This window comes from Prunus mume, linkage group LG7 (assembly GCF_029339155.1).
Source record: "Prunus mume cultivar Tortuosa linkage group LG7, ASM2933915v1, whole genome shotgun sequence".
Taxonomy (NCBI): Eukaryota; Viridiplantae; Streptophyta; class Magnoliopsida; order Rosales; family Rosaceae; genus Prunus; species Prunus mume.
Genome location: NC_142704.1, coordinates 9093981 through 9119011, shown reverse-complemented (window position 1 = coordinate 9119011; position 25031 = coordinate 9093981). Strand labels below are relative to the sequence as shown.

The 25031-nt window shown below is 37.0% G+C and overlaps 4 protein-coding genes across 8 annotated transcripts; 1 reads left to right on the top strand and 3 right to left on the bottom strand.

Annotated features, from left to right (window-relative positions):
- Positions 1 to 808: 808 nt before the first annotated feature.
- On the top strand, positions 809 to 4556 carry LOC103338583 (DNAJ heat shock N-terminal domain-containing protein). Of its 3 annotated transcripts, XR_514597.3 has the most exons (4): positions 810 to 2550; positions 3069 to 3127; positions 3261 to 3402; positions 4291 to 4556. XR_514597.3 is itself a non-coding variant. In XM_008241800.2 (3 exons), the coding sequence occupies exons 1-3, from the start codon at positions 859 to 861 to the stop codon at positions 3310 to 3312; spliced, it is 1803 nt and encodes a 600-aa protein (XP_008240022.2). In that variant the 5' UTR covers positions 809 to 858; the 3' UTR covers positions 3313 to 3676. The 3 variants fall into 3 exon arrangements, 2 of the variants coding, with proteins under 2 accessions (XP_008240022.2, XP_088897805.1); XM_008241800.2 differs by lacking the exon at positions 4291 to 4556 and having other exon boundaries at positions 809 to 2550; positions 3261 to 3676; XM_089041679.1 differs by lacking the exon at positions 4291 to 4556 and having other exon boundaries at positions 809 to 2550; positions 3222 to 3676.
- A 1143-nt stretch (positions 4557 to 5699) lies between these two features.
- On the bottom strand, positions 5700 to 11332 carry HDA05 (histone deacetylase 5). 2 transcript variants are annotated; one of them, XM_008241801.3, is made up of 14 exons: positions 10981 to 11332; positions 10291 to 10492; positions 9610 to 9756; positions 9331 to 9443; positions 8809 to 9020; positions 8312 to 8376; positions 7904 to 8074; positions 7673 to 7759; positions 7331 to 7466; positions 7132 to 7253; positions 6685 to 6878; positions 6393 to 6531; positions 6233 to 6297; positions 5700 to 6092 (listed from the first exon to the last, which is right to left on the bottom strand). In XM_008241801.3, exons 1-14 carry the CDS (start codon positions 11163 to 11165, stop codon positions 5927 to 5929), a joined length of 2004 nt encoding a protein of 667 aa, XP_008240023.2. In that variant the 5' UTR covers positions 11166 to 11332; the 3' UTR covers positions 5700 to 5926. The 2 variants fall into 2 exon arrangements, with proteins under 2 accessions (XP_008240023.2, XP_088897242.1); XM_089041116.1 differs by lacking the exons at positions 10291 to 10492; positions 10981 to 11332 and adding an exon at positions 9833 to 9862.
- A 2659-nt stretch (positions 11333 to 13991) lies between these two features.
- On the bottom strand, positions 13992 to 19234 carry LOC103338603 (PHD finger-containing protein 6). The gene is given in 10 exon segments (XM_008241823.3): positions 13992 to 14410; positions 14412 to 14518; positions 14618 to 14836; positions 14999 to 15129; positions 15220 to 15450; positions 15752 to 15836; positions 16121 to 16285; positions 17240 to 17751; positions 18232 to 18317; positions 19114 to 19234. Coding segments are annotated over 10 exon segments (1626 nt in total). The 5' UTR covers positions 19141 to 19234; the 3' UTR covers positions 13992 to 14347.
- Positions 19235 to 20167: 933 nt separating this feature from the next.
- LOC103338586 (uncharacterized) lies at positions 20168 to 24791 on the bottom strand. Of its 2 annotated transcripts, none has more exons than XM_089041114.1 (5): positions 24651 to 24791; positions 23103 to 23201; positions 21910 to 22441; positions 21071 to 21302; positions 20168 to 20498 (listed from the first exon to the last, which is right to left on the bottom strand). In XM_089041114.1, the coding sequence occupies exons 3-5, from the start codon at positions 21974 to 21976 to the stop codon at positions 20399 to 20401; spliced, it is 399 nt and encodes a 132-aa protein (XP_088897240.1). In that variant the 5' UTR covers positions 21977 to 22441; positions 23103 to 23201; positions 24651 to 24791; the 3' UTR covers positions 20168 to 20398. The 2 variants fall into 2 exon arrangements, with proteins under 2 accessions (XP_088897240.1, XP_088897241.1); XM_089041115.1 differs by lacking the exon at positions 24651 to 24791 and adding an exon at positions 24095 to 24636.
- Positions 24792 to 25031: the final 240 nt, after the last annotated feature.

Here is a 25031-nt window from a genome sequence, read left to right as displayed (position 1 = left end):
TTGGTTACCCTTTATGACATGGCACATATCACATAGTTTGGGACTCAAATTTAGTCCCTAACATTATTCTTAAATCTCTTATTAATTGAGAATAGTTTTAACATACAATCTTTAAAGATATATAAAGACACATGGCCACTTTACCCACTAAATTCTTTGCATTTGATGAATCAAGTTATAGTCAGATTACCAAAATTAAAGTTTTATATGGAGGCCGATATCAATTTGCTTGTAATTGCATCAAATGCTAGGATAAAACCCTGCCAAATTTTGTCTTACAATTCTTCCTCTCGTCTGTTAACAATAGACCCTTGGTTGGAGAAAGACCAACATTATTAATTGAGGAAAACAAAACAGTATTATCCCCGTTGCAATTAAGTTTTCCTCCCTTGATTGTTGGCCTAAATCTAGAGTAGAATGAGCTCTGTGTAACTAAACATAATTGACATGTTTGTCAAAAATTGATTAACTACTTTAATTATTTTGTTTTACCATTTTATTATGATTAATTATTTGTTTCAAAAGCCTCTTTTAAGAAAAGACTAGTCAAAGTAGGAAAAAGAACCGAGTAAACTGTTTTTTTCTTTTCGGTGTCACTCCTCTGCTATTTCGTCTTGGGCCAGTAAGTGTTGATTGAAAACGTGGGTCTGCTGGCCCATTTCTTCCAAATCCAAGTTTATTGGGTCGTCTTTGTATATTTTAATTTTATTTTTATTAAATTAGGTCTACAGACGTAAGTTTGCTTCCAGGACATAAAGACACAAGTACCCCCCTTAAAACCCATAATTAAATATTAAATTTAGCTGTCAAATCCGAACAATTGGGTAAACAAGTGAAGAGGAACATCATCGATCAAACATGGCATCGTCGGAGAGGCGGTGCCACTACGAGGTCTTAGGTCTCGCACGCGACTGCTCACCCGATGAGATCCGCTCGGCTTACAAGAAGCTCGCTCTGCAGCGCCACCCGGACAAGCTCGTCCAATCCGGCTTGTCCCAGGCCCAAGCCACGGCTCAGTTCCAGGAGCTGAGCCAGGCCTACGAGGTTCTCTCCGACCCTAAAGAGCGAGCCTGGTACGACTCTCACCGCTCCCAAATCCTCTTCGCCGATCCCAACTCGGCCAACTCGGTCCCGGACTCGGTCATCCCCAACCTCTTCTCCTTCTTCTCCACCACCGTATTCTCCGGCTACTCCGACTCCGGTCGCGGATTCTACAAGGTCTACGCCGATGTTTTCAATAAAATTTACGCCAACGAGCTCAGCTACGTACGTAAATTAGGGTTAGGGTTAGACACGGTGCGTGAAGCTCCGGCTATGGGGAATTTGGAAAGTCCCTACGCGCAGGTGACGGCGTTTTATAACTACTGGTTGGGCTTTTGTACGGTGATGGACTTTTTCTGGGTGGACCAGTATGATGTGATGAGCGGCCCGAACCGGAAGGTGAGGAGGCTGATGGAGGAGGATAACAAGAAGCTGAGGAAGAAGGCGAAGAGAGAGTACAACGACACGGTGCGGGGTTTGGCAGAATTTGTGAAGAAGAGGGACAAGAGGGTGATGGATATGATGGTGAAGAGGGAGGAGGAGAGGGAGAGGAAGAGGGAAGAAGAGAGAGAAAAGAAGAAGAAGTTGGAGAAGGAGAAATTGGAGAGAGCTATGGCGTATGAGGAGCCGGAGTGGGCGAAAGTGGTTGAGGAAGAGGAAGGAGGAAATGGGGTTGAGGAAATGGAGGAAGAGGAGGAGGAGAGGAGGAGGAAGGAATTGTATTGTGTCGTATGTGGGAAGAAGTTTAAGAGTGAGAAGCAGTGGAAGAATCACGAGCAGTCGAAGAAGCACCGCGATAAGGTTGCAGAGTTTAGGGAGTCAATTGGGGATGAAGAGTTTGATGCTCAAGAGATTTTGGAAGGAGAGGTTGAAGAAAGGGGTGAGGTGGATGATATTGATGGGGTTGATACTGATGAATTAGGTGAGGGGATTAGGGAAGGGTTGAAGATTGGGGAGGAGGAAAATGGGGTAGGAGTGAGTGATAGGGAGGATAAGTTTTATGAAGTTGGTGATGAAAATGAGAGGGAAAAGGTTGATGAGGCAGTTGGATTGGATGGAGATGATGGTGAAGATGAGATGGGTGTTCTGGAAGCAATGTTGGCTGGCCGAAACAGTAGGAAAAATGCAGCTTTGAGGGTTGAACAAGAGGATTCCTTCGTGACTGATATTCATGCGGAGAATGATGACAATGAGGTAGAGTTTATGGAATATGATAACCGGAAGAGTACAAGAAGGAAAGGAGGAGCGAGGAAAGATAGGAGTAAGAAGAGTAGTGGAGAAACTAAAAAGGTTGGTAGAAGTGAAATTAATAGTGATCGGGGTGAGGAGCTTAATGAACATGATAATTCACATATAGAAGAATCCGCATCTCATTCTTTTGTAAAAAAAGAGAGTAATGATAAAGGGGATGATCAGTTAGCAAGAAAGAAAAAGAGCTCAAGCCAACCCGTTGATAAGAAAGAGGCAAACAGCAAATCAAAGAACTCATCTAGAGGGAGGAAGCCTAAGGTAATGTTGTTGCTTTATAACCGAACTTATGATAAGCAGACTATAATGTGAAGATATACATCTCAGATTGATTCCTAACTGCTTGTATGGTATGTTCCTTGTTTTCAATTGTTCAATCTGCAGTTGCTGATGCACTTAGGTAACAAAAACGACGATTAGAGATATTCTGTATGAATTCAAAGAAGATTAAGATAATACTTTTTCCCTTACCATTTTTTGTTGCTACTATCTTCTACCCCTGGTTTAGAACTGGATGTACGACGATGTGCTTAGATGGAACTTGAAAAAAGCTTCTTATCTGAGTGACGGTTGCTCATTGTTTTTAAGTTAAACTAGCGAGGACTAGACACAACACTTAGTTTCTGAATCTATTATACAAAGATTTTTCTTAGGTGTCACGTTCCAGGTGCTTGATTTAGCCAAAATTAGGTCTCTTAGTTTCCCACATAATGGATGTTGGTGCGTATTAATATTATTAATTGCTGTTAATTCTTGCTTCATTCTGTTTCCCAAATCAGGCAGCATCAAAGAATTCTAGCAATCTGTGTGACACATGCGGAGAGGAGTTTGACACAAGGTAATTAATTATGTCTCTTCTGATGCAATGCATTATTCCACTTCTGGTTGCTCTGCCTTGACATCTGACTGTCAACCATACTTGGCTGCTGTAGATATTAATTAGTTGGATTTGGATGGTTTTGTCATGACAGAAACAAGTTACATAAGCATTTGGGTGATACTGGACATGCTAAGCTGAAGTGATGAGGGGAACAGTTGCTGAATGCTTGATGTGATTAAATTATCAACCATAGAAGAGTATTGTAGTTGCTGATCGGCGACAATTCTTTATTTGTGAGCATTCTTTCATTTTCATAAGTTATAGAAATAGTCAAAGGTCTCTGCAGGAAGCACCCCATTCTTTTTGGTAATCTAAATGGGTGGTACAGATTTAGGGATTCTCTTTTATTCGCAAAGGGCATGTATCCCAAGCAATCTTTTGGTTTTGTTCATAATTTTTTGTGAATTCAACTATGTCTGCAGAAAAAGGAATGAAATTGTCGGATTGCAACTTGTATGTTGAGAAAATTTTGGAACATTTATTTATAAATCTTTATAATTGGCATAATTTCGAAGACTGGTTTATCTTGCAAAATGCTGTGGTTGGAAGGTTTGAAATTTTTATTGGATGCATTTGAAATGCTGTTCAATCCTTTCAAGTTGATGTTTTTTTTTATGGTGCGGAGTGGGCAATAGACTTTATAGTTATAACACAATGCTAGAAATTTTAGAACTGTATCCATAAGCTTAGTGTTCAAGGAGAGTAGTGTTGTGTGCAAGATCTTTTGGCAGCCTCTGCTTTGTCATGGTTCTCTATGGTAATTATTAATAGATCAGGTCCTTGTCCAATTCCTCTCCCTAATTCTGTATTCTGTCGTAGAAGAGAGTGTGTGCATAGATCTTTAGCTCTGTACAAAGCATTTAAAGGAGGGGGTTGTAAAGGCACCAGAATCAATTGCAACCATTTAGCTTTAGTAATATGATTGGTATTCCACACTGACATTTGAACATGTTCCCCAAGACGGGGAGGGAAATTTTATGTAGTAATTTTCGTTTTACCCATTTATTCTAATATGGATGTCGCATTTTAAAATTTTCAATAGTTCTGTTCCCCATTAAATGGATGTTGGACATGATAGCAAATATTTTTGTGATGTTCCATTTAATTTTGTGAACTTTTAGGTACAAAGGCTGGCGGGAAGCAATGAAGAGGCATATGGATGACTGGAGGTTCACAGGGAATGTTGAACTCTTATCATGGCTGTGGAATTCCTCTGTCAAGAGTGCCGCATAAAAAACTTTTTTCCCAATCCATTCCCCATTGTTGAATGGATTGGGGCATTGTATCATGTATCCTAGTAATAATTTGGACGAAAAAACATTTTACTGTCAAATGGAATACCGATACAGAGGTTGGAAAGGATTTATTGAATATGTACGTTTGAATAGCATCAGAGGTTAACGAACCTCATTTGGTTATTTTTAGCGACGGTTTTCAGTGCCGTCGATAACAATTTATTAGCAACGCTGATCAGTTTTTGGCGGCGGTTTTTTTTTTGTCGCTAAAACTTTTAAAACTTATTTTCGTCAAAGTGAGAAACCTTTGCTATAACTCTAAATATCGCTGCAAAAACCCAGCCCTGTCACTTTTATCAGTCATGATGCTTTTCTTTCTGTTTCGAGACACAGGTTTGGTTTGCTTCTCCTAAAATACTTCTGGCAATCTGTTTCACCACACTGCAATAAACTGTGATTCACCAATGCAACCTAACACGGCAAAATTGAGAACTAAATGATTGTTGCAAAATTTAAGAAGCTGCAAAAAAGGCCAAGTTGGGTTTGGAGTCTCATAATTTGATGTTTTGATGTTTAGTGACCTTATTCCTACATGTTTTTTTTTGTTTCGAAATTGAATTATTCAATAATAAATATGAGTATTGCATTCACGGGAAGAATGACGATGGCACAAAGAACTTTTCATAATGTAGAAATTAAACAGAGTGGCCTTGTTTCTCTACTATGTTCGAGGTTCCATAGATTTATGAGCAAGCATTACACACTTAAAACTCATAGCCACTCAACTCCTCTTTATCTTAAGTCCTTTTATTCTTAATGTTACTGATTTTTTCACGTTTATGGTTTCTTACTGTACAAGGGTGCAGCAGACTTGATAGTTCTTCTAACTCAAGACAGAATCAAAATCTACCTGTACAACTAATAAAAACTAATGTGTGTCAAAAAAGGGACTCTATGCAAGATCATTTGGCAGCCTCTGAATTATTTTTACTTTTATGGTTCTTTATGGCTACTGGTAATATATAGGTCAGGTTCTTGGAAAAGAACTTTGCTGTCACGGGTGTAGTACCCCATCTCTCTACATCTCTCATCACGACATGGAAGGTTATCGCCAAGTCCTTGCTCAATTCCTCTTGTCCAACACTTATTCTGCTGTGAAGGAGTATGTCTTGATCTGTGTTCTTCATAAAGCATACAAAGAGGGCACCAGAATTATCATCAATGGCAACTATTTGTCTTTATGGGAACCATGGACAGCTTTGAAACTCCCATAAGAAATATACATCTGTCCCAAGTTACTAATAAAGAAATGATAATCATAATTTGATAATCTGCTTGGAAGGCAGAGCAACACCAATATGATCCGTTTCAAGGTAATATCTACCGTATCAATATCGAAGAATAGAACATGTCAACTAGATTGCAAGCTTGGCCTCCAGGAGACCATAAATTGATGTTTCCAGCATCAGGAATAATTCTACTATGCTAGATTTACAAATACTGCAAGGATGAAAAGTTTCCATCACAATGGTTTAGTAGAAGCTTCTTGTATGTAAGCCATAGCCGCCTCCTGTGAGAGCTGTTTGCCTTCCACCAGGCCTCTCACTATTGAGTTGGCATAATTTTTGGCCGGAGCACACACGGCAAGCTCTCCAGATTTGAAGCCCTCCATGTCTGATTGTGTACACCTGCATATTATTAATTTAAAAATCAAAAGGATTGAGTTCTTTACAATTCATACAGAGTTCACAATTAAATCAACAAGCCTCAAGAAAAAGACAAAAGAAAAATCAAAGAGAAGACAAAAATGGCAAGCTTTGATGCATACGTCATAGTCAGTATCGGAATATTACTCTCCTTGCCCAAGTAGACGAGATTTCCGTACCAACACCTCTGAAACAAAACCGACCACATCCACACAGTAAGTTTAACAAACAGGAATATGCTTAATGCATTTTAAAACACTAAAGCATAACAAATTCAGATACCTTTAACTCTGAGTGAACCTGAAGAGAATGAGGCTCTTCACTTGTGACTGAGTTGAAAGCAGCCAAGTCAAACAAAGGAGAGCTGGTGGCAAAACTTGCAACATTTTCCTGAACCAGTACATCATTGAACTGCTCGAGCCTGTGAGAGAACAAATGAGTATAAAACACAACTCCATTGGATTCAGGCAAGTGGAAAATCCAATTTTTAAAGTGCCATGCTTGAACAGAAATTGAAATCCACAGAAAGCAAAAGATAAACAATAGGACAGAGTTGAGTCACAAGAAAACATACGTAATTCTATACAGGCACATATAAGTCTTATCCTGGATGTTGCTTTTAGGATTAAGGAATGCAACCCCTCCAGGTCCCCATGTATGTGTAAATTCACGACCAAAGAATAAGCGATGAGGGAAAGTCTTCCACATAATCTCCTTTGGCGGAGTTTTATCCCCCGAACCAAGATATGGCTTTTTCATACCTTCCACCTGAAAATCATATTGCAGATGGAGACAAGAATGAAAAGAAAAGGTAGTTTTAAAACATGAGGGGCAAGACATCAGAATTTAGAAGTAACCACATTGTAACATTTCCTATTCATCTAAAAGACTGCCACCGATTTTTATTGAAAACCAAAAAGTGAAGTTTAAAAATAAAGTACAGGAAGAAGTAGGTGTTAATAAAATCTGTTTCATATTTAACATAAATATTAGAATTTTTTTTTTTGGAATTGCGTATTACCTGTCCACCTTCAACATAGCAAAGAAATCTTTTCAACCACAGATTTGATCCAAAAGTAGCATACCAGACATCAACCTTTGAAAGCTCTGATCTCCAGGTGTTAGAATTGCTTGCCGCATGATCTGAATTCAGTTAACAGCTATCGTATGAACTAAAACAAACATTAAAAGCATTTACTGAAACTGAGTCATCAATTTACCCTGAATACTTTCGTTAATTTTCAACTTTGAAAGGGGCTCTATAACATCCTGAAGAACCTCCTCAAGATGTTTCGATATGGCATTTGGAGCTTCGTAGTCCTCCTCTTCAGAATCAGAGCTTGAGGTCAGAATATACTAGAATGGCAAAACAAATATCTTAGCAATATTTGTGGGGAACAAAAGAAATAGCTACCAAGTATCGAAAGAAGAGAGAGAAGTCCGTTCCTAAGTTGTTTAATAAAAGCTTTTTGGGAAATAATCAAATATTTGAATAGAAGTATTGACTACTCAACATCAGAAGCAATAAAAAAAAAGTACTGATGAGAGAAAAGGAAACGTACAGCAGCTGGAGGCGCTTTTTTATTGGTTAGCTTCTCTGGTAATTCATCTGCAAGTGATGGCCAGAAAGAACTTAGTTTCTGGCGAACCTGGAAAGAAGATACATATGCATTAGAGAAACAAAGAACTTCGAAGCATATTACCAATGACTCACGATAAATAATAATAAGCTAGAAAGAACAGGAGGAAGAAAAGGATAAATAATAACCCAAAAAGGTACCACGTCATTTTACCGCTTGTATCACACTCCATGTAGATTCAAATGGATATGCCTCTGAAGACCCATGAATAGGGTCGCCCTCTAGCAGAACTTCAACACAAGCAAGAACTGAATTTGCCACAGACTCAAGATTGTATCCTCCTTCTAAAGCCAACACGATTTTACCATGGGCAAAATCCATCAACTGAAGGACATTAAAAGTAATATAATCACAACAGCATCTAAAAATTACCCAAAGAATCACTCCAAACCAAATTGCAGGGAATTTATTGAACTGGAGAGACAAGCCCAACAGTAATAGGAAGCTAGAGAGGAAAAGGGGAAAAAACGGCATCACAAATTCAAAATATTTCAAACATGATGAAATAATCAAGGCCAGATTAATGAGAAAAGAGAAATAACATTAAACTGTAAAAACGACCTTCTTCAACATAACTGCGTATCCATATGGCGTGACACGACAACCCCCTAGAGGATCACCAGCAGCTGTTTCAAGCAAATTCATTTGAAAAAAAAAATTATGATACTTAAAGAGTTACATATAGAAGAAATAAATATCTTAACTTCCCAGCAACTTTCTTCAGAAGATTGCATTCTTTCCACTGCATTGATTTTAAAAGTGGCCCTCTCCAAATGATAAAAATGAAACAAAATTAACAACTACTGAAATTGGGATAATTAGTGATAATACATAGCTTCATAACAACACCCCGTCCCCCTTCCCATTAGAAGAAGAAAAAAATCATGTTGAGATGGTATTTAAATTTTTATGAGATGACTACTCTTGAGTTGAGTAAGTTTCTTTTATGAAATACTATTTGATATCTTCACAACTGAACAAATTACAAACCTCTACTAGTCAGAAAAACAGAAGGTATAAGGAAAACTATGTTCATCAGAAATGGTTAATCCACCAACCTGCATCAAATCCTGCAGAGACTATAATTAAGTCAGGATTAAATTCCTTGGCAACAAGAACCAAAATATGGTCCCAAACTGCAAAATAGTCTGCATCCCCACACCGACCATTTTCCCAAGGGACATTAATGTTGTATCCTGCTCCTGGTCCTTCTCCAATCATAGTATAGAAACCATCATCAGTAGCTGGATAAAAGCTTCCAAACTCATGCCTGAAAAATGCACAGCTTCATACATCATCATAACTAAGAACTTTGATCTTATGTGACATAAGTCAACCAAACAAGTTACAATCTAAAAGCTCCAATGATAAAAACTTTCGATAGAATGCAAAAGTCAGAAATTGTTATGTCACAGAATCCTTGGAAGCGTTAAAATCCTCTTGATAGCAACTTCTAATTCAAGAAAACAACAAAGGAATGTCATGCAGCAGATCTTAACAGCACTACATGAAGAAATCTAACTTCATAAGCTTAAATGATCAAGCAAAAGAATGAGTATCAGTTCAAAATTCTGGCATACCTATGAACAGAGAAGAACAAAACACGAGGATCCTTCCAGAACATCTTTTGAGTACCATTACCATGATGCACGTCCCAATCAACGATTAAAATTTTGTTAATGCCCAATTCTGGCTGTCAAGTATGAACATGATGTCCTCAGGTGACAACTTAATAAAAGTGGAAAGCAGAGTTGAATTTTTAAAATTATTATTCCATGTTCTAGAAAGCAAAAAATAAGAAAAGGAAACTACAAGGTCTAAAATTTCTAACTGTTGAATAACTATAAGGCAAGTCTTACTTTTTCATCTAAAAGGAAACGTGCTGCAATGGCTACATTGTTGTACAGACAAAATCCCATTGCTTCATCTTGTTCAGCATGATGTCCTGGAGGCCTTATGATAGCCACGGCAGAATCCAGTTCTCCTTTGGCAACTCTTTCAGTTACCTATTTAAGTGAACACCCATAGTTAGGATACATTAATATGAAGTATAACACATAAGTGTATTTGTAGGAAACATACACTTAGATGAAACATGCGGAAGTAGCTTCATTTGTAACAGATTCTGAAATTGCAAATCATGGGTTGAATTCATATTTACACAATGCATAAACCAAATGAGGGGGGGAAAAGCCTTTACCCAGAAGTTCAGAAGAAGACACAATCAAATATAAATGCAGAAATCAACATTTTCATGTATTTGTTTTCATAGTATAAGGAAATTCTACTTGTCCCTTCAAACAAATTCAAAATTCAGGCCCAAAAGTTAAACGACACAAAAGTCCTATAATATTTTTTGCATGTTTTAATTAGTCAAGGCAATGAAAATAAAATATGCAAACCAGAGCTGTTTCTTAGATGCTCAGTTTTTAATTTTTAAGAAAGAACAGACAAAAGATGTGGTCTAGCTAAACAAGCATAAATTGTTATCAATGCACTTATTAGAAACCTTATGGAGGTGTACTCCTCACACGAATTACCTCTATGGTAGAGCCCGCAGCAAGATAAGCTGCTTCAGATGATCCTTCATTGAAATATATGGAATTAAATTTTGATGCAACCCGATTTCGTCGTGAATCAAACTGTTTGGAGCTTATATTCTTAATCAGATTAACATGGTTTTTGGAGTGAACTGACAAGATATGTTTGTCTTCTGCTTCTTTGGCACCCAAAATAACACACCTGAGAAAGGATAAGCATCCAATAGAACTCAGAATTGGTTTCAACAAACGGCCAACCAAGCAATATCTTTCCCACGACATATATGTATCAATATATGTATGTATTCATATATTTGTATGCACACACATCCATAACACAATTTAATTATGCTCAAACCCCATTTTCTATTATATCCCAGACACCGCAAAGACAAAAAATGTCAACCTCGAAAATCTTTCAGGATTATTTTCCCTTAAATTCCAACCAATATGATTGCATTTAAGCACCAAATACTAGAGTCTAGAAAAATGAGATTATTTCTCTGCTAATTCACACACAGCAGTAGAAGCAGCAGCCTATAAAAATTACTGAACTTGATGAGCTAAATGAACACTAGATATTACAAAGACATGTAAAACTTCATTCTTTCTTTCAATTTCCCTTGCTCTTTTTATTTTCTCAGCCGCCAAACACGCATATATATGTACGCATATATGTCAGTACTGTACCTCTGAGGAATGGCAGCTGCTTGGAGCTTGTTCCAGATGACCTTAATTCGATCAGGGTTTTCTGGATGTTGACCACCGTCGGGTGTAGAGTGCTTACACATCCTCTCGTCGTATAACAATCCCACCCTCCTCATTCTCCTCTGCTGAATTTTGCTCTCAGAGTCAACACCATCAGCAACCTCCATCGTCTCTCCGTCTCTCTGAAACCCAGAAAGCGGGAACTGATCCAACCCACTGTATAAAAATAACAGAAAATCTGTGTTCCGATGGGTCTTTGTACTTTTTTTTGGTCATAAATGGGTCTTTGTACTTTGGTTTGGACTTCCCACACTTTGTTTTATTTTTATTTTTTGGGGTTTCTTTTCCACTTTTCTTTTTAACTTTAAGTTCTTTTATTTTATTCCTTTTTAACTTTATTAATAAATCAAGTTTGAAATTTCCAAATTGGGCCATCCTATGAAATTTGCGAGGATTGATCAAAACCTAACCAGCAATTCAAATTATTGGGAATTTGATCAAACCCAATAGGAGCATATACGTTCGTGTTTGAATTTTGCAACCATGTTATTAGTTTCTCTCAAAGTGTTGCATCACCTATTTTAAATGCATCTTCTAATGATATCACAAATAATTTCACATAGTCGCGAAAATATAAAGGTTGAATCTTGTGAGAAAAATGGACAAGAAGATAGATCTCAAATCAATTTTTGGTCCTTGACTGTTGGTGTCCACAAGATTAATTTCACAAACATGAAAGAGCATGCACACACCATATATAGTTCAATGGGAGGGGCTCTACAGTATATGATTTTGCTCATAGCCAGTAAGAGGGGCTACAAACAGAGGACTCTGTTTCATCTTTAATAGGTTGGATTATATATTTTTAGTTGATAGCTAGCTATCTAGTCCACTGTGGTTATGTTTTGTCTTGTTAAAAGTTGGAGAGGTTTCAAAATCAAACTTTTGAGCTGCAGTTTCAATTTTCATGTTGAACATCTGAAGAGGGTCCCGTCATGCCATTCCCTCAGTTGACATGAAATCCTGGGGGGCCTGCAATGCCAATTCTTCCTTTGTTTCAGTGGAGATTTCACCCGAGTTCGTTTTCTTTTCCTGACGAGTTCGTTTCCACTGGCAGACCACACCACAAGAAGGTTGTTGTCTAAGGGATGAATATATTATCAAGGTTTATAATTGTACCTGATGATGTTTTAGTTTCCCAAATAATCTCTGGATCCCTCGGAACCAACCACTACATCAACTCTATTGTTCCCACCATCCCTCCACCTACCATACCATGTCAACTTCCATATCCAGAGTCTCGTTGTCATGTTTGCTTGATCAATACCCTTTCGTGTACTTTGTTATGAATATGATCCTTATTTATACAACGAAAGAATCCGCATAAGAAGCTTTGGCACTGAATATTGACATGAACTAGTATGTTAATGATCGGATTGATAATCCACTCGGATTGTGGATCCAATCTTGTAATCTTCGACTGACTGATAATTTATAGAATGGATTAAACATGTTTCAGGCACCGAAACAGGATGAACAAGTTCAAGAGAAATGCCTCGAAAAGCCCCCATTCCCATGCAGAATGTGTGGGGTGAGATCCCAATCGTTTGAAACTTTGAATTGCTGGTTATGTTTTTATCACACCTGGCAAACGGGTCATATGTTTTGATCCCAATAGTTTGAAATGCCTCGAAAAGCCCACATCTTGTGTGTGTCAATTAGCTTTCTTAATTGGTTGACACGAACACAACCCATTAAGTTAACAGATAAAAAGTATCATATAAGAGCTCAACATATTTTACACGTTAAGAATAGTAGGTAGCTTTAACCTACATGACCCGCTTCTTAACAAATTGTTAAATGAAAATACCTCATATTATACAATAAATAAAAGTATAAATCTTTGAATAAAACATTTTAAGCAAGATCAAGAATTATCATTCACCAAAATTCCAAACGGGTATTCACGGATGGAATAACAAGTATGTGAATGAGTGTATAACGGATATTCACGCATGGATAATGGATGAATTCTACCCCTACTCTTAATGAGTATCCACGAATGAATGCCGAAACAACCCGTGAGCTTAAGGAGTCCACCTATTTTTAACATGTCTCGCTGAGCTCAAACTCAATCTTTCAAACTTAATTTATCTATATAGTTTTTGTTTCTTCTTTTATTTGTGGATTGTCTACATGTGGAGTAGGATCACAATAATTAGGAATTTGTCAAACTTAATTTATTCTTTTTGATTTATTTATAAAGTTAAAAAGAATAAGAAAATAAATTAAAGTGAAAAATAAAAGAGGAAAAATAATAATAAAATGAAGAAAGCGTGTGTTGGGCTTGGGGCCTTCAAGGAAGAGAGGAAGCGAGTCACTGAGAGAAAGTTAGTTAAAGAGAGAGCGAGAGAAGAGATCGACGTTGTTATTGTCTGCAACTCATTTCTTTTCTAAATTTTTTATTCTTTCAATTAGAGTTTTACCATTTGTTGCCGTGAGAAATGCAAAACTAAAACTAAACACACTAGATCGGGATCTCGAATTTAAGTTCAAAGAAACGATATCAAAATAGCAAACACATAATCATAAGTGAAAGAAACAATCGAAATCAAAATAACAAACACATAGAAACAGGGTTAGATTAGATAATGCATATCTAAACACAATGGATCGACATCTGGAATTAAGGTGAAATAAACCAAATAGTCTGCATCTCCTTCTCCAATCATAGTATAGAAACCATCATCAATAGCTGGATAAAAGGCTTCCAAACTCATGCCTGAAAAAGGCAGCACTCCATACTGCCATCATAACTAAGAACTTTGATCTTATGTGAGACGAGTCAACCAAGCAAGTTACAAGCTAAAAGCTCCAACGAGAAAAACTTCCATCAAATATGTTCAAGCATATTAGGATCTCACGTAGAGAATTCACAAATAACTAAAGTTAGTGCATCAACCTTGTTAAATACATCTATCATCAAACCGAGATGCCAAGATTGAATGTTCTTCAAATTATGTGTAAGATGGACAAGGAAAATAAATCTCACATCAAATTTGGGTCCCTGACTGTTGTTGTGCACAAGAAATTGCAAAAACATGGAAGAGCGAGCATGCACATGCCAATGCCATGTTTAGGTCAATGGAAGGAGGCTCTGTAATAATAGACACAACCAAACCAAAAAGATCCAATACAAGTAAGAGGCACTACAAACAGAGGACTCTGTTTTTTCTTTAATGGGTTTATATATTTTTTTGTTGAAAGCTAGCTATCTAGTCTACTGTGGTTATGTCTGGTTAAAAGTTGGTGATGACTCTTGAGCTGCAGTTTCAATCTCCATGGTTAATTAACAGTTGAAGATGTCCGTCATTCCCTCAGTTGAACCAGTAGCACTTTGAGGGCTGCCCTCATGAAAAACCTGGTGGGCCTGCCGATTCCTCCTCCTCCTCTGTTTCAGCGGGTATTTTATCCTCGTCTTTTCCCAAGTTCTTTTGCAAGCCACATGTGGTCTTCATTTCTGACAAAGGTTGAGGATAAGCAGCATCAGTATGTTCCATTGATAGATCAAAAGAAAGTTCTTGTTTAAGGATTGAATATCAAGGTTTATAAGTAGTACCTGATGATGATTTAGTGTTCCAGATAACCTTTGAATCCCTCGGAACCACTATATCAACTCTTCCCGCCATCTTTCCACCTACCATGTCAACTTCCATATCCAGAGTCTTATTGTCATCCACGTTTTCTTTATCGACCGTTGACGGGAGTCCTTCATGTACCTTATTATGAGCAACATCCTTTTTTATACAACGAAAGATTCCCCATAAGAAGTCTGCCACTGTTGACATGAACCAGAATGTTAATGGTAGATAAGCAATGCATCTAATACAGAAACAATCTAAATAAAAAATCCGAAAAAGGTAATCCAAATGGACTACACACACAAAAGAAAGCTGAAGTCATTGGCAAGAGAGGAGGAAATTTATAAGAAAAAACTAACCCCGTGAGTCTAACTGTAGACTTCCTGATGTAAATATCAGCAACTCCACCCCCTTGCCATCAAAGCAAATTCGCATCATTGAATCTTGGTTCTCCATGCGGTTAATCAGCCGAGCATGGTTCTCTCTTGATCTACAAATCAGTAGGGACAAAATGTTATGATAGTTGCATCACCAACAAAACTCAAATATCAAAACCATGCAACCAGAAGACAAAAAATACCTCTCAATGTTTTCATCAGGGAAAAAGTAAAGGGCAACATCTTCAAGGACAGGGTCATCGTCTTGGAAGATATCAGTCCAAATACTGGATCGAGGAAGCCACTTAGCATTGAGGATGAGAGGCATTTTTTGTGAAAATGCATAGGCTTTAGGATGGACCTGACATGGAGGTCGTGCTTGGAACCCACCAATGAATTCTCCAGGTGTGGCTGCATCAAGGATGAAGCCTCCCCTAAAGAAAGAAACATCAATGAAGCTTTTGAGAGCGCTTAAATAACTTGATATATGTAAATATGTAAAACAGCAGCCATGACAAAACAGTGCATTCAGAACATCAACATAGGATGCAACGCGAACCCACCTAGAAGATTTAAGTTGGAAAAAAAAAATCTCACACATATTCTTAAGGAACATTTTTCTCATCAACTTTTTATACCAAACAATATATTAACTCTAATTCAAATCAAAACATGAGTTGGCGAAATCATGATAGAATACACATATGTAACATCTTAAAAGGAGAAGTTACCCACTTCCAAGGAGCATCTCGAGCAGGAAGATTCGAAGGCTTTAGATTGAGACTATCAAAAATATTCACGAGATCTCTTTCTTCACTATCTGCATGATTATGTTCAACAACACAAGTGTTACCACATAATTTACAAAGGGAGGAAGGTAGGTTCAATAAATGCCAAGCAACAAAATTACCCACCACAGTCACAACTGTGCTACAATTTCAATGTTGCAAAGATATACTCTTAACTTGTTAGGAAAGAATTGGACACCCAAAAATAACACCTAAATATATTACCAATTTTATCAAACTTAAAAGAAGACTTAAAGAATAACCAATTCTGCAGTTCCAAAATAAATAATAATAATTTGTAAGTCATAACCCTTGCCTGGACTGGAAATAGGTGATGAGTGCCTCATTGTTGAAACTGTGAGTGGCTCCTTTCCTGTTTTGGACTCCATCTTCTTATAAGAAGTTTCACCAACTAAGACATCCGTTAATTGCTTCTCCCCAATATGCTCATTTCCAGAAGCTACGGAAGTCTTTGTTTCTCCTATAACAGAGATAAGAGATCATAAGCATTGCACATATAGCATCCATTTATCATAGGAATAAAATGCTATCTTCACACTTTTAATAACACATCCAAATATTTTGAACAAAATAAGCTAGTAGATACAAGAAGTCTCTCAACACTTTTACTAACCAAATTCTATTGCATGAACTCTACATTAAGAGCAATTTATAATTTTTCTTTTTATAAGAAACACAAATTTAAGTTACAAACTTTCATTAAAACAAAGAAAGAAAATTACAAGAAAGAGAATCGTACTTACAATTGTCCAACAAAAGAACATATTACTTCAACTCATAGCTCCCCCTCTGATCAAGATGAATAATGAATTAAACTAAGAAAAATATCTCTATAATACTTTGTCTAAGACGTCTAATAAAGGCTAAAAATCTAGTCTGATAGTAAAAATCTTTGTCTAAGGCATCCCAAACAATCCACATAAAATCGTTACCATACACCAATTGCAATTGCACCAATAAGAGCAAACAATTGCACCAATAAGAGCAAACAATTGCACCAGTAAGAGCAAACAATTGCACCAGTAATAGTATATCAAAAAGCAAAAAGTTTCACTATCTAGCATGTACTCAATCATCCATATATACAAGGGGAGAATGGAGATGATGTGGCTCATAGAATCAAAGCACGATAGGTAAAATGGAGGGTTTTGTTAAGCACATATATAGCGTTATCATCTCACTTTGCTAGAATTGAAAGCTAAGTTTATAGAACATCTGTTTGACTAGCCATGCTATATGGGACTGAATGCTGGACAGTTAGAAAACAGACATATTCATAGTTCCTGTAGGCACATATTAGCCAAATGTTACAACCAGCACAGTGATATGCACACCTCTATCTCTGTTTCTCTAATGGAATATTAGCCATTATTAGACACAAATTCTTAAGAGATTAGATTAAAATATTTGTCACCTTCTGAATCCTGCAAAATTGGAGATGTTTGCTGAATAATCTTTGCTATGCTTTGCATTTTGACACTCCCGCCACATCTAGGAGGGTTCACAGTTCTTGAAGACATAATGCTAGGATTTGCTTTGATCGCAGACATAGGAAACTTTGGAGTCACAATTCTAGACCCAAAAGGAGTCCTTATTGGGATAGGTGCCATGAAATTTAACTGACGAGGTTTGGAGCCGAAAGTACTTCGCTGAGATCTAACTCCTGATGATAGCCTGATGACTTCTTCATTTGGAATAAATTTAACTTTTCCAGTCTCAACAGGTTTTTGCCTTCTGGAATGAGCTTGCCACCCTGAATCATCAAGAACTCTGCTGGGACCGGCTGGATGCATGGCATCATGGTGAACTAAATCAGCAGAGGATGCCATTATGTCTTCTTCCTTATCAGGTTTTGGAGAAATCACTTCACATGATTCACATACCCAATCATCTGGAAATTCCATTGGAAGAATCCGCATGCAATAACTGAAACGGAGATATCACAATAAATTACGATAACTGAACTCACCCCTCCAGAGCAGCTATATTTTTTGAAAATGTCTAACTGAACTGACGAAAATAATTCAGCAACTGAACAGGGGAAGAAACTAGAGATCAAACCAACTAACTTGTGGTTCAAAATACCATGCATGGAAGGGCATACAATGGTGATGAGAGGAATTTAAAATCTTTTGTGGGATAAGTTCATTTTTTACCAACTTCGTGGGATTTGGTTTTTCTACTGAATTTTGTGAAATAATATTTTTCTTTATCATTTTATCCGCGCATATTGGAAGGCTAGCTGCTGAATTACGTTTGTAATTAGAGCTGATTGTTCACCTTCATTGTATTTTTTATTTTGATTCACTGATATTATGCAGAAGAAATACTATTCAGTTCTTAATTGAAACAGGCAAACAAAGTAATCAAATGCAGAGAGAGAGAGGGAGAGAGAGAGAGTCATACCCGTGTTCAGTACTTATATTGCATTTAATGCAAGTTGCAATGAGATTTTTATCAGTAATACCACCACACACATCACATTGTCCGACCTGAAAAGTAGAGCAGATCACATTGAAAAGATTAAAATAACTCAGCTAACTGAAGCTTAACTTAAGCAAAAGTTTCTCAGTGTCGGTCCAGCATTATTTATCAATTAGTAGAAGTACATATAGGACATGGAGATGTCATCTTTGGTGAACAACACAGTGCATGAAAAAGAGGTGAAGTTTGATGAAAAATATTATGGCAGCCATGGTGGAACTATGATGACTATGACTGAATGGTTCTTCTATAGTACTCTGCATGCATATCCACATTTTTCACAACTTCTGTAGTAGTTTATTATTCATCTAGTCAGTCCTTAGATAATCTCACTAAGAGCCAGACTTGCAAAAAAGCTAAAGGCATGCTAATGGATACAAACTGGGATGGCAATCAAGTTGTATAATATGTTGTATTTAAATACACAAAACTTCTCTCCTACAGTCCTTGAGGCATTTAAACAAGGCCATGTTTCTCAGTTATTCAATCAAGTATGGATGAGATGCTCTCAACCATCCCACGTGTGATTTAATACCTAAGAACATAGACATCATTTACTTAGAAGAGAGCATTGAAAAAAAAATTAAAAAACGACTACAATGGCCCATATAAACAGTAAAAAACCAGACTTTCCAACTGCAGTGTACTTAAATAACATCGAAATGCGAAAAACTGATGAATCAAACATTATATTTACAGAGCCGACAATAATAGATGGAGGACAGAGAGGGTGGGTCGGCAGCAGCAAATGGACAAGTAAGGAGACAAAAAAGGAGGAGTTTTAGGGTTAATCAATACATTTACCATGTGGGTCTCCTCTGGTTGCTCCATATTGTGCTTGCTTGGGATTGAATTTTTTTTTTTTTGGTCTCTTTTTGGTCCCCTCTCTCCCCTGTCTTGAAAGAAGTGTTGAGGCAATCTTCTAGCAGCTCATGCTGAGAGAGAGAATTGCAGCCGCTCATGAACTCACTCACTCTGAGAGAGAGAGAGAGAGAGAGAGAGCAATTATCAAAGCACTGTTTTCTTAAAAAGAATGTATCTTGACCAGATTTTGAAGAAACTAATACGACTGTACGGATGGGGTGTCGTGGCATTTGCCTATTGGCTATTAAGTGTTGTACATTGTACCCGCTATTCACGAGCCTTAATACAAAGCTTCGTGCATGCGAGCTGTGTGGACTCCGGTTGATAAAATCATATTTGTTTGGTTTACCAACCAAAGGTTGGATAGAAGAGTTAAATTAATGTGTGTTTTTTTTAGGCGGGAATTAAACTAAACGTTAACTGGCAAAAAAAACAACAAAATTGTAGTACCAGGTCGTTTGGTGCCAACATAACATGTTTCAATTTTCAAGCACTAAAAAATCACTATATGTTGTTCTCGTGGTCCATTGTAATAATGTCATCAATGTGACAAGTATTTGTGGACCTGAATTCAGAGCCAATATCATGTATGAAAATAACAATTTGTAATTTGCTGTTGTGCAAGCATTATGAATTGGTTGACTTTTGCTTGTAAATTCATGTATTTTGAAAAGGAATATAATATCATTCACCACTACTAATTACATTGTAGCCTCTTTAATTTCCAGTGATCATGGTTACTCTTGGTTCGGTGCAGGAACAATTTATGACTATAGATGCATATCGGTGTTATTGTCATATAGATGCATCCGTTGTTTGAAAGTGTTCACTAACCCACACACCACGACTCAGATTATCACTCCTAACTACGCATCTTATAGCATATATGAGCCAATATTACGCAACCCATTTCTCTAGTTTACCTGTTTTTCAGTACGTCATACTTACTACTAATGAATGGGAAATTTGCAGTGTAGAAACATTTCTAGTTCCATTGTTTGACAACTCAGACTCAAAACTAGCAAGATTTAGATAAAGCAAGTGTTCCAACGCAACGCTTACAGAGGATTTAGAGAGAACCTTGCAACTTTTTACTTAAACACACAACGAAGTTATCACTGGGTTTTGTTAACTCATGCTATGCCTATGAGCAGCATCCCCAGTAGGAGGAATGCAATGTCCATTTCATTTTTACTTGTGAGAAAAGCCGCTAATCTTTGCTGCATCATGTTCTTGAGAGTCGGAGAAAAGAAGAGAGGGAACTGCCAGATGGCCTTTTGCAGGGCAATATACTCCCCACAGGAAGGGTTCCATTACTTCCAGTCCTACAAAAACATGGACACAAATGAATAGATTAGATTACATTGCAAAAACCCAAGAAAGCCTTCAATTATTTCGCACGGGCTGAGTGCATGTTATGAAGTCCCAAGAAGCTCAGATTTATACTCAAATTTAATAACATTTACTGAAAAAGAGAAGATGATGGAAGAAACTCAACCCACACAAACTGGGTGAGCAGTTCTCATTTATATATTAAACTCATGTACAGAGAGTTACAAGTTTACAAGAATAACAATAAGCTATTTATGTATACAAGATAATGATAACAGATGATATCAAACTCAGATGAGACATAGCAAGCAGATCACGTCAAGTCTGGATTAGGTTTATCACTTAACACAAGAATCTAGATTTAGCCTCTTAGAAGACGAAATCAATAGATTGACACCATTTATATGACTCCTCAGTGCCATATATCGCATCTCTAGAAGTCCCAAGAGGCTAAAATACTGTTGTTTAGACCTACGTAAAATAATTGAAGGCTTCCTCAAATAGCATACGATCATCTATTTAGCAATTGCATATTAAGCACTAGAGATTTGGTTCAGGAACAGACCTCTCAAAATCTCCAGGGGAAAAGAACAGTGCCATATCATTTACAGTGGGTCTGTCATTCTCAAAGATTTCTGCCAATACACTGCTACAAGGGAGCAACGTACACTGGAGCACATTAGGCATGAGCCTTGAATACTCTACAGTTTCAGGATGGGACTTTCCCCAGAAGATGAGCCTGGAACCCATCACAAAATTGACCACAATAAACCATATCAAGGATCTCAAGGCTTCCACTAATCACAATCATCAAACAACAAATACAAATCAGCTATAATACAAGTTATAGGACTAGTTCATGAACAAATTCTCGTTTCGCCGACAATGATAGAGCTTCAGTAAAGGGAAGAGAGAGGTTGAATTAAAGTAAAGTAATAAAAGTCTCTAAGCCAATGCTAATAATCTATCATATATTGACAGTATTGACAGCTCAGATGATATGCAGTGTTTGTGGGTCCATCATGGCATTTATCAATAAATAAATTATTACACAACTACATGAAATATGTTCAAATCTAGATAGAAAGTGGTGCTTGAATGATAGAGTTCTGTGCTCAGATGATATGCAGTGAAAATCACATAACTAAAGCACCAATTTGTGGTTATCGTCCATGCATGAAGATCCAGTTACTCTATCTGCAAAGATTTTGAATCTTATATCGATAGGGGTTGCTTTATCTGAAACTGAAATTGCAAGGTCAGTCATATTCATAAGGCATTTATCAGTGGAATAAGTATAAATTATTACGCAACTACATGAAATATGAGGTACACACACACACACACACACACGCCATTTTTTTAGAAAAGTTTTCCATGCAATAGATGTTAGAGTTATCTTACATTTTAATTCAGTACAAGATTTAGGCTCTTGTGCAGGAGTGATTGAATTGATTTTTTTCACTACCATGTCCAGAGAGCTTGTCCAGCAGGTAAATTTTTGTAAGTTTCCTTCACCTTCTATGAACAATTTTTTTTAAGGGGTAGATTTTAACTCAGTGGAAGCCCTTCTAGACATTGTTTCCTTGGTATCTATTCAGATAGAGCTTGCAATTTACTTGGTGAGGGCAATTCCACCTTTTGAGCTCCAGATGACATTTTAAGAGCTTTTTCAATAGGAATAAACTTTACTTTGGCAGTTCCCAAGAAAGTTCGCTTTCGAAGATGACCTGAACTGCCTGACTCTTCAACAAGCCTTCTGGAACCCACAGATCGCAACATGTCAGAGTGGATTATCTCAAAGGTGTTTGATCCTTCCTAAAGACTTCTGAAAGAATATTTTTCTAACAGATTTTTGAGTGACTGATCTCCAGAACGACATGTCTCACAAAACCAAATTTCAGGAACATATTTAAGGAGGACCTGTATGCAATAGCTGGAAAGAGAAACAGTAACATGTTTGGAATAAGTGTCCAAATTGGCTATACAAAATACACAAATCAAAAACACACTGCAACTGATTATTCAATATTAACAAAAGCAAGAGGATGGATATTCTGCAATCCCTTCGAGATATAGATACAAATCAAGCGGTATAAGTTATACAGCCATTAGGAAGTTGGTGACAACTGAAGCTCATTTGGTTATGTGATTAAGCAATGACCAGGTTTATTAAGCAAACAAGTATCTGAACTAAGTCTTTCCAAATATGTTCTTTTAACTGTTTACGTTTAAATAGGAAAACAAAGGGAATAACAACAAGCAATCCCCTCTTCCTCCAACGAGTGCACTCATGGTTCTAGAAAGTTCTAGACGTATATCAACAAAGTTATCAAACAGAAGACAACCTTAAAATCAGAACTGCAGTTTCCTTAGTCCAACTTTAACAGAAAGATATGAGCTAGACAAGCAGTAATAGGAACCAAAATATAAAAATAATGAAAATAAGAACATATATACATCAATGTGCATGGCCACTAAAACACAGGGAGATACGTGCATGTGTCAGCGCACATACAGGCACACAAACACAGACAAAACAAATATACAGATAGACAGATCGATAATGCTTAGAGATAGAGTGAGAGAGAGAGTACTTTTAATTCATACACGTGTTCCCAAGCTATTTTACATTGAAAGCAAGTAGCAATCAACTCCACAAAGCCTGTTCCACCGCATACATCACAAGGTTTGTCCTACAGAATAAGAAGATACAATTAGACATTATAGGCAAGTTTCTTCATAGAGATAGATCCATTTGCCTCAGATATATATTAAAGAATACTACAAATAGATCTTTGACATCCAGTACAAATCATTGTAAGGCATAATAGAACGTATGTGGTTTCACGTGGCTGCAGATTCTTGGTGGAAGTACATACAAGGCAAACTCGTGGCTTTAAAACTGAACAACAGGTGAGTGGTGCTTTTAATACTGCAGGCTTGGTTGTTGTTGTTTGATGACAGTAGTTAAGAAATAGACTTTAATGAGCCTATGAAAAGTACAATGAGATTGCTAAATGAGCAAAAAGAAAGAAAAAAAAAATCCATGCTGGCTGAGCACAGTGTCATTGTCAAGTTGGGCTTTCAGCAATGAACATCCAAGTTCAGCTTTAATAAGTGGGAACTGCTACCTCTTTTAAGGAGATTTTACCAAGTTCTGTGTTAAGAGCTCAATATGAATACTCCATCCAGCAAGGTAAAGCAACCAGCATTGAATCCAATGCATAGGACCAACAATGCTCAGATTTAACACAAAAATCAAAACCCTTGCACTGCTATTTTTATCCACAGAGACAGAAGTTTATGGAGAATAAGTTCCTTGGGAGGATTTTTTTAAAATGTTAGCCATCTTGGCATTCTAAATTATGAACCAGAAATCTTGGAGCAGTTTGCAATTATGTTTATTGAGATAAGAGTTTTGTACAGAACCAACAGACTGTCAGAGCAATGCTTTCTTGAATCTTGACCACCCATTTCAATTTTGAAGACTTGCCCAAGAAATTCAATCATATGTTACAAAATAAATCTTCAATTGTTGGTATACATAATAATGAATGAATGAAATGAAAGAACAAGACCAAATTACTTGAGAGAAAGAAGTGTGAATTCTAGCATTTTGCTTCTTCTCATTTTCTTCACAATCTAAAGAGCTCAAATCAAGGCACTTAGAGAGTGTACAATAAAGATCGTATTCCACATTACATCATAATCAGCCAAATAGTTAGTAAACAATAAATAATTAAATAAAAGAGCAAAGCAGGGTGTTCAAGTTCAACAGTAGCTATATGTGGTAACAATCAAGTACATTGAAGTTTGAACACTGAAGAGCAACTATCACAGATTCACACACTAGACAAGCAAAGCAAGTAGAAAATAAATAATGAAAACAAAAGCAGAAGCAGAAGCAGCCAAATGAAAAAGAACAGAGAATATTTATGAAAGAAATGTTGGGAACTTTGACCTAAAAAGAAACTAAGAACAAGAACCCACTTAGCGGAAATAAAGCTAACTGGTAACAGAAACTTGGAATTCAAATACAAGTAGATGTCCCTAAATACTAGGACATTATTCTAACAGAAACGTTCAGTAAACAAACGTGCAGTAAACTCCTTCAAGAAAAGGGTACTTTTTAGGATATTTACCACGTGGGTATTTCTTGGATCTCTCGCTTTTGCTAATAGAATTCTTATACAAAAACAAATTTCTTCGTGCTCTGCTCTGCTCTCTAATGGCGGCTAAAGCTGGCGAGTACCGATAGAGAGATTCGATCAAATAGCCAGGTATAGCCGCGCGGCTATAACATTTTTAAAATGTACAAAAAAAAGAGGACACGCCCTAGCGCTTAGTGGCCGAAGTGTTAAAAACCTTATAGCCGGTCGGCTATACTAGTTTTTAAAAACCATTAAAAAGAGAGTCTAGCCGGGAACGGCGGTACTATTTATTGGAAAAAAAATAAAAACCTGTATAGCCGAGCGGCTATACTATATATTCAAAAATTAAAAAATAAAAGGAGACTAGCCCAA

What these genes read in the sequence shown, in the direction of transcription:
- LOC103338583 (XM_008241800.2), top strand. Translation starts at nt 859, where the DNA reads ATGGCATCGTCGGAGAGGCGGTGCCACTACGAGGTCTTAGGTCTCGCA. An exon ending in CTAGAGGGAGGAAGCCTAAG is followed by an intron (nt 2,551 to 3,068) that starts GTAATGTTGTTG and finishes TTCCCAAATCAG; the next exon opens with GCAGCATCAAAGAATTCTAG. An exon ending in GGAGAGGAGTTTGACACAAG is followed by an intron (nt 3,128 to 3,260) that starts GTAATTAATTAT and finishes TTGTCATGACAG; the next exon opens with AAACAAGTTACATAAGCATT.
- HDA05 (XM_008241801.3), bottom strand. Translation starts at nt 11,165, where the DNA reads ATGGAGGTTGCTGATGGTGTTGACTCTGAGAGCAAAATTCAGCAGAGG. An exon ending in GCAGCTGCCATTCCTCAGAG is followed by an intron (nt 10,493 to 10,980) that starts GTACAGTACTGA and finishes ATCCTTTCTCAG; the next exon opens with GTGTGTTATTTTGGGTGCCA. An exon ending in CTCTGCAGGATTTGATGCAG is followed by an intron (nt 8,377 to 8,808) that starts GTTGGTGGATTA and finishes TGCTTGAAACAG; the next exon opens with CTGCTGGTGATCCTCTAGGG.
- LOC103338586 (XM_089041114.1), bottom strand. Translation starts at nt 21,976, where the DNA reads ATGGTAGTGAAAAAAATCAATTCAATCACTCCTGCACAAGAGCCTAAA. An exon ending in ATCTTGTACTGAATTAAAAT is followed by an intron (nt 21,303 to 21,909) that starts GTAAGATAACTC and finishes GATTGTGATTAG; the next exon opens with TGGAAGCCTTGAGATCCTTG. An exon ending in TCCCCTGGAGATTTTGAGAG is followed by an intron (nt 20,499 to 21,070) that starts GTCTGTTCCTGA and finishes ATGTTTTTGTAG; the next exon opens with GACTGGAAGTAATGGAACCC.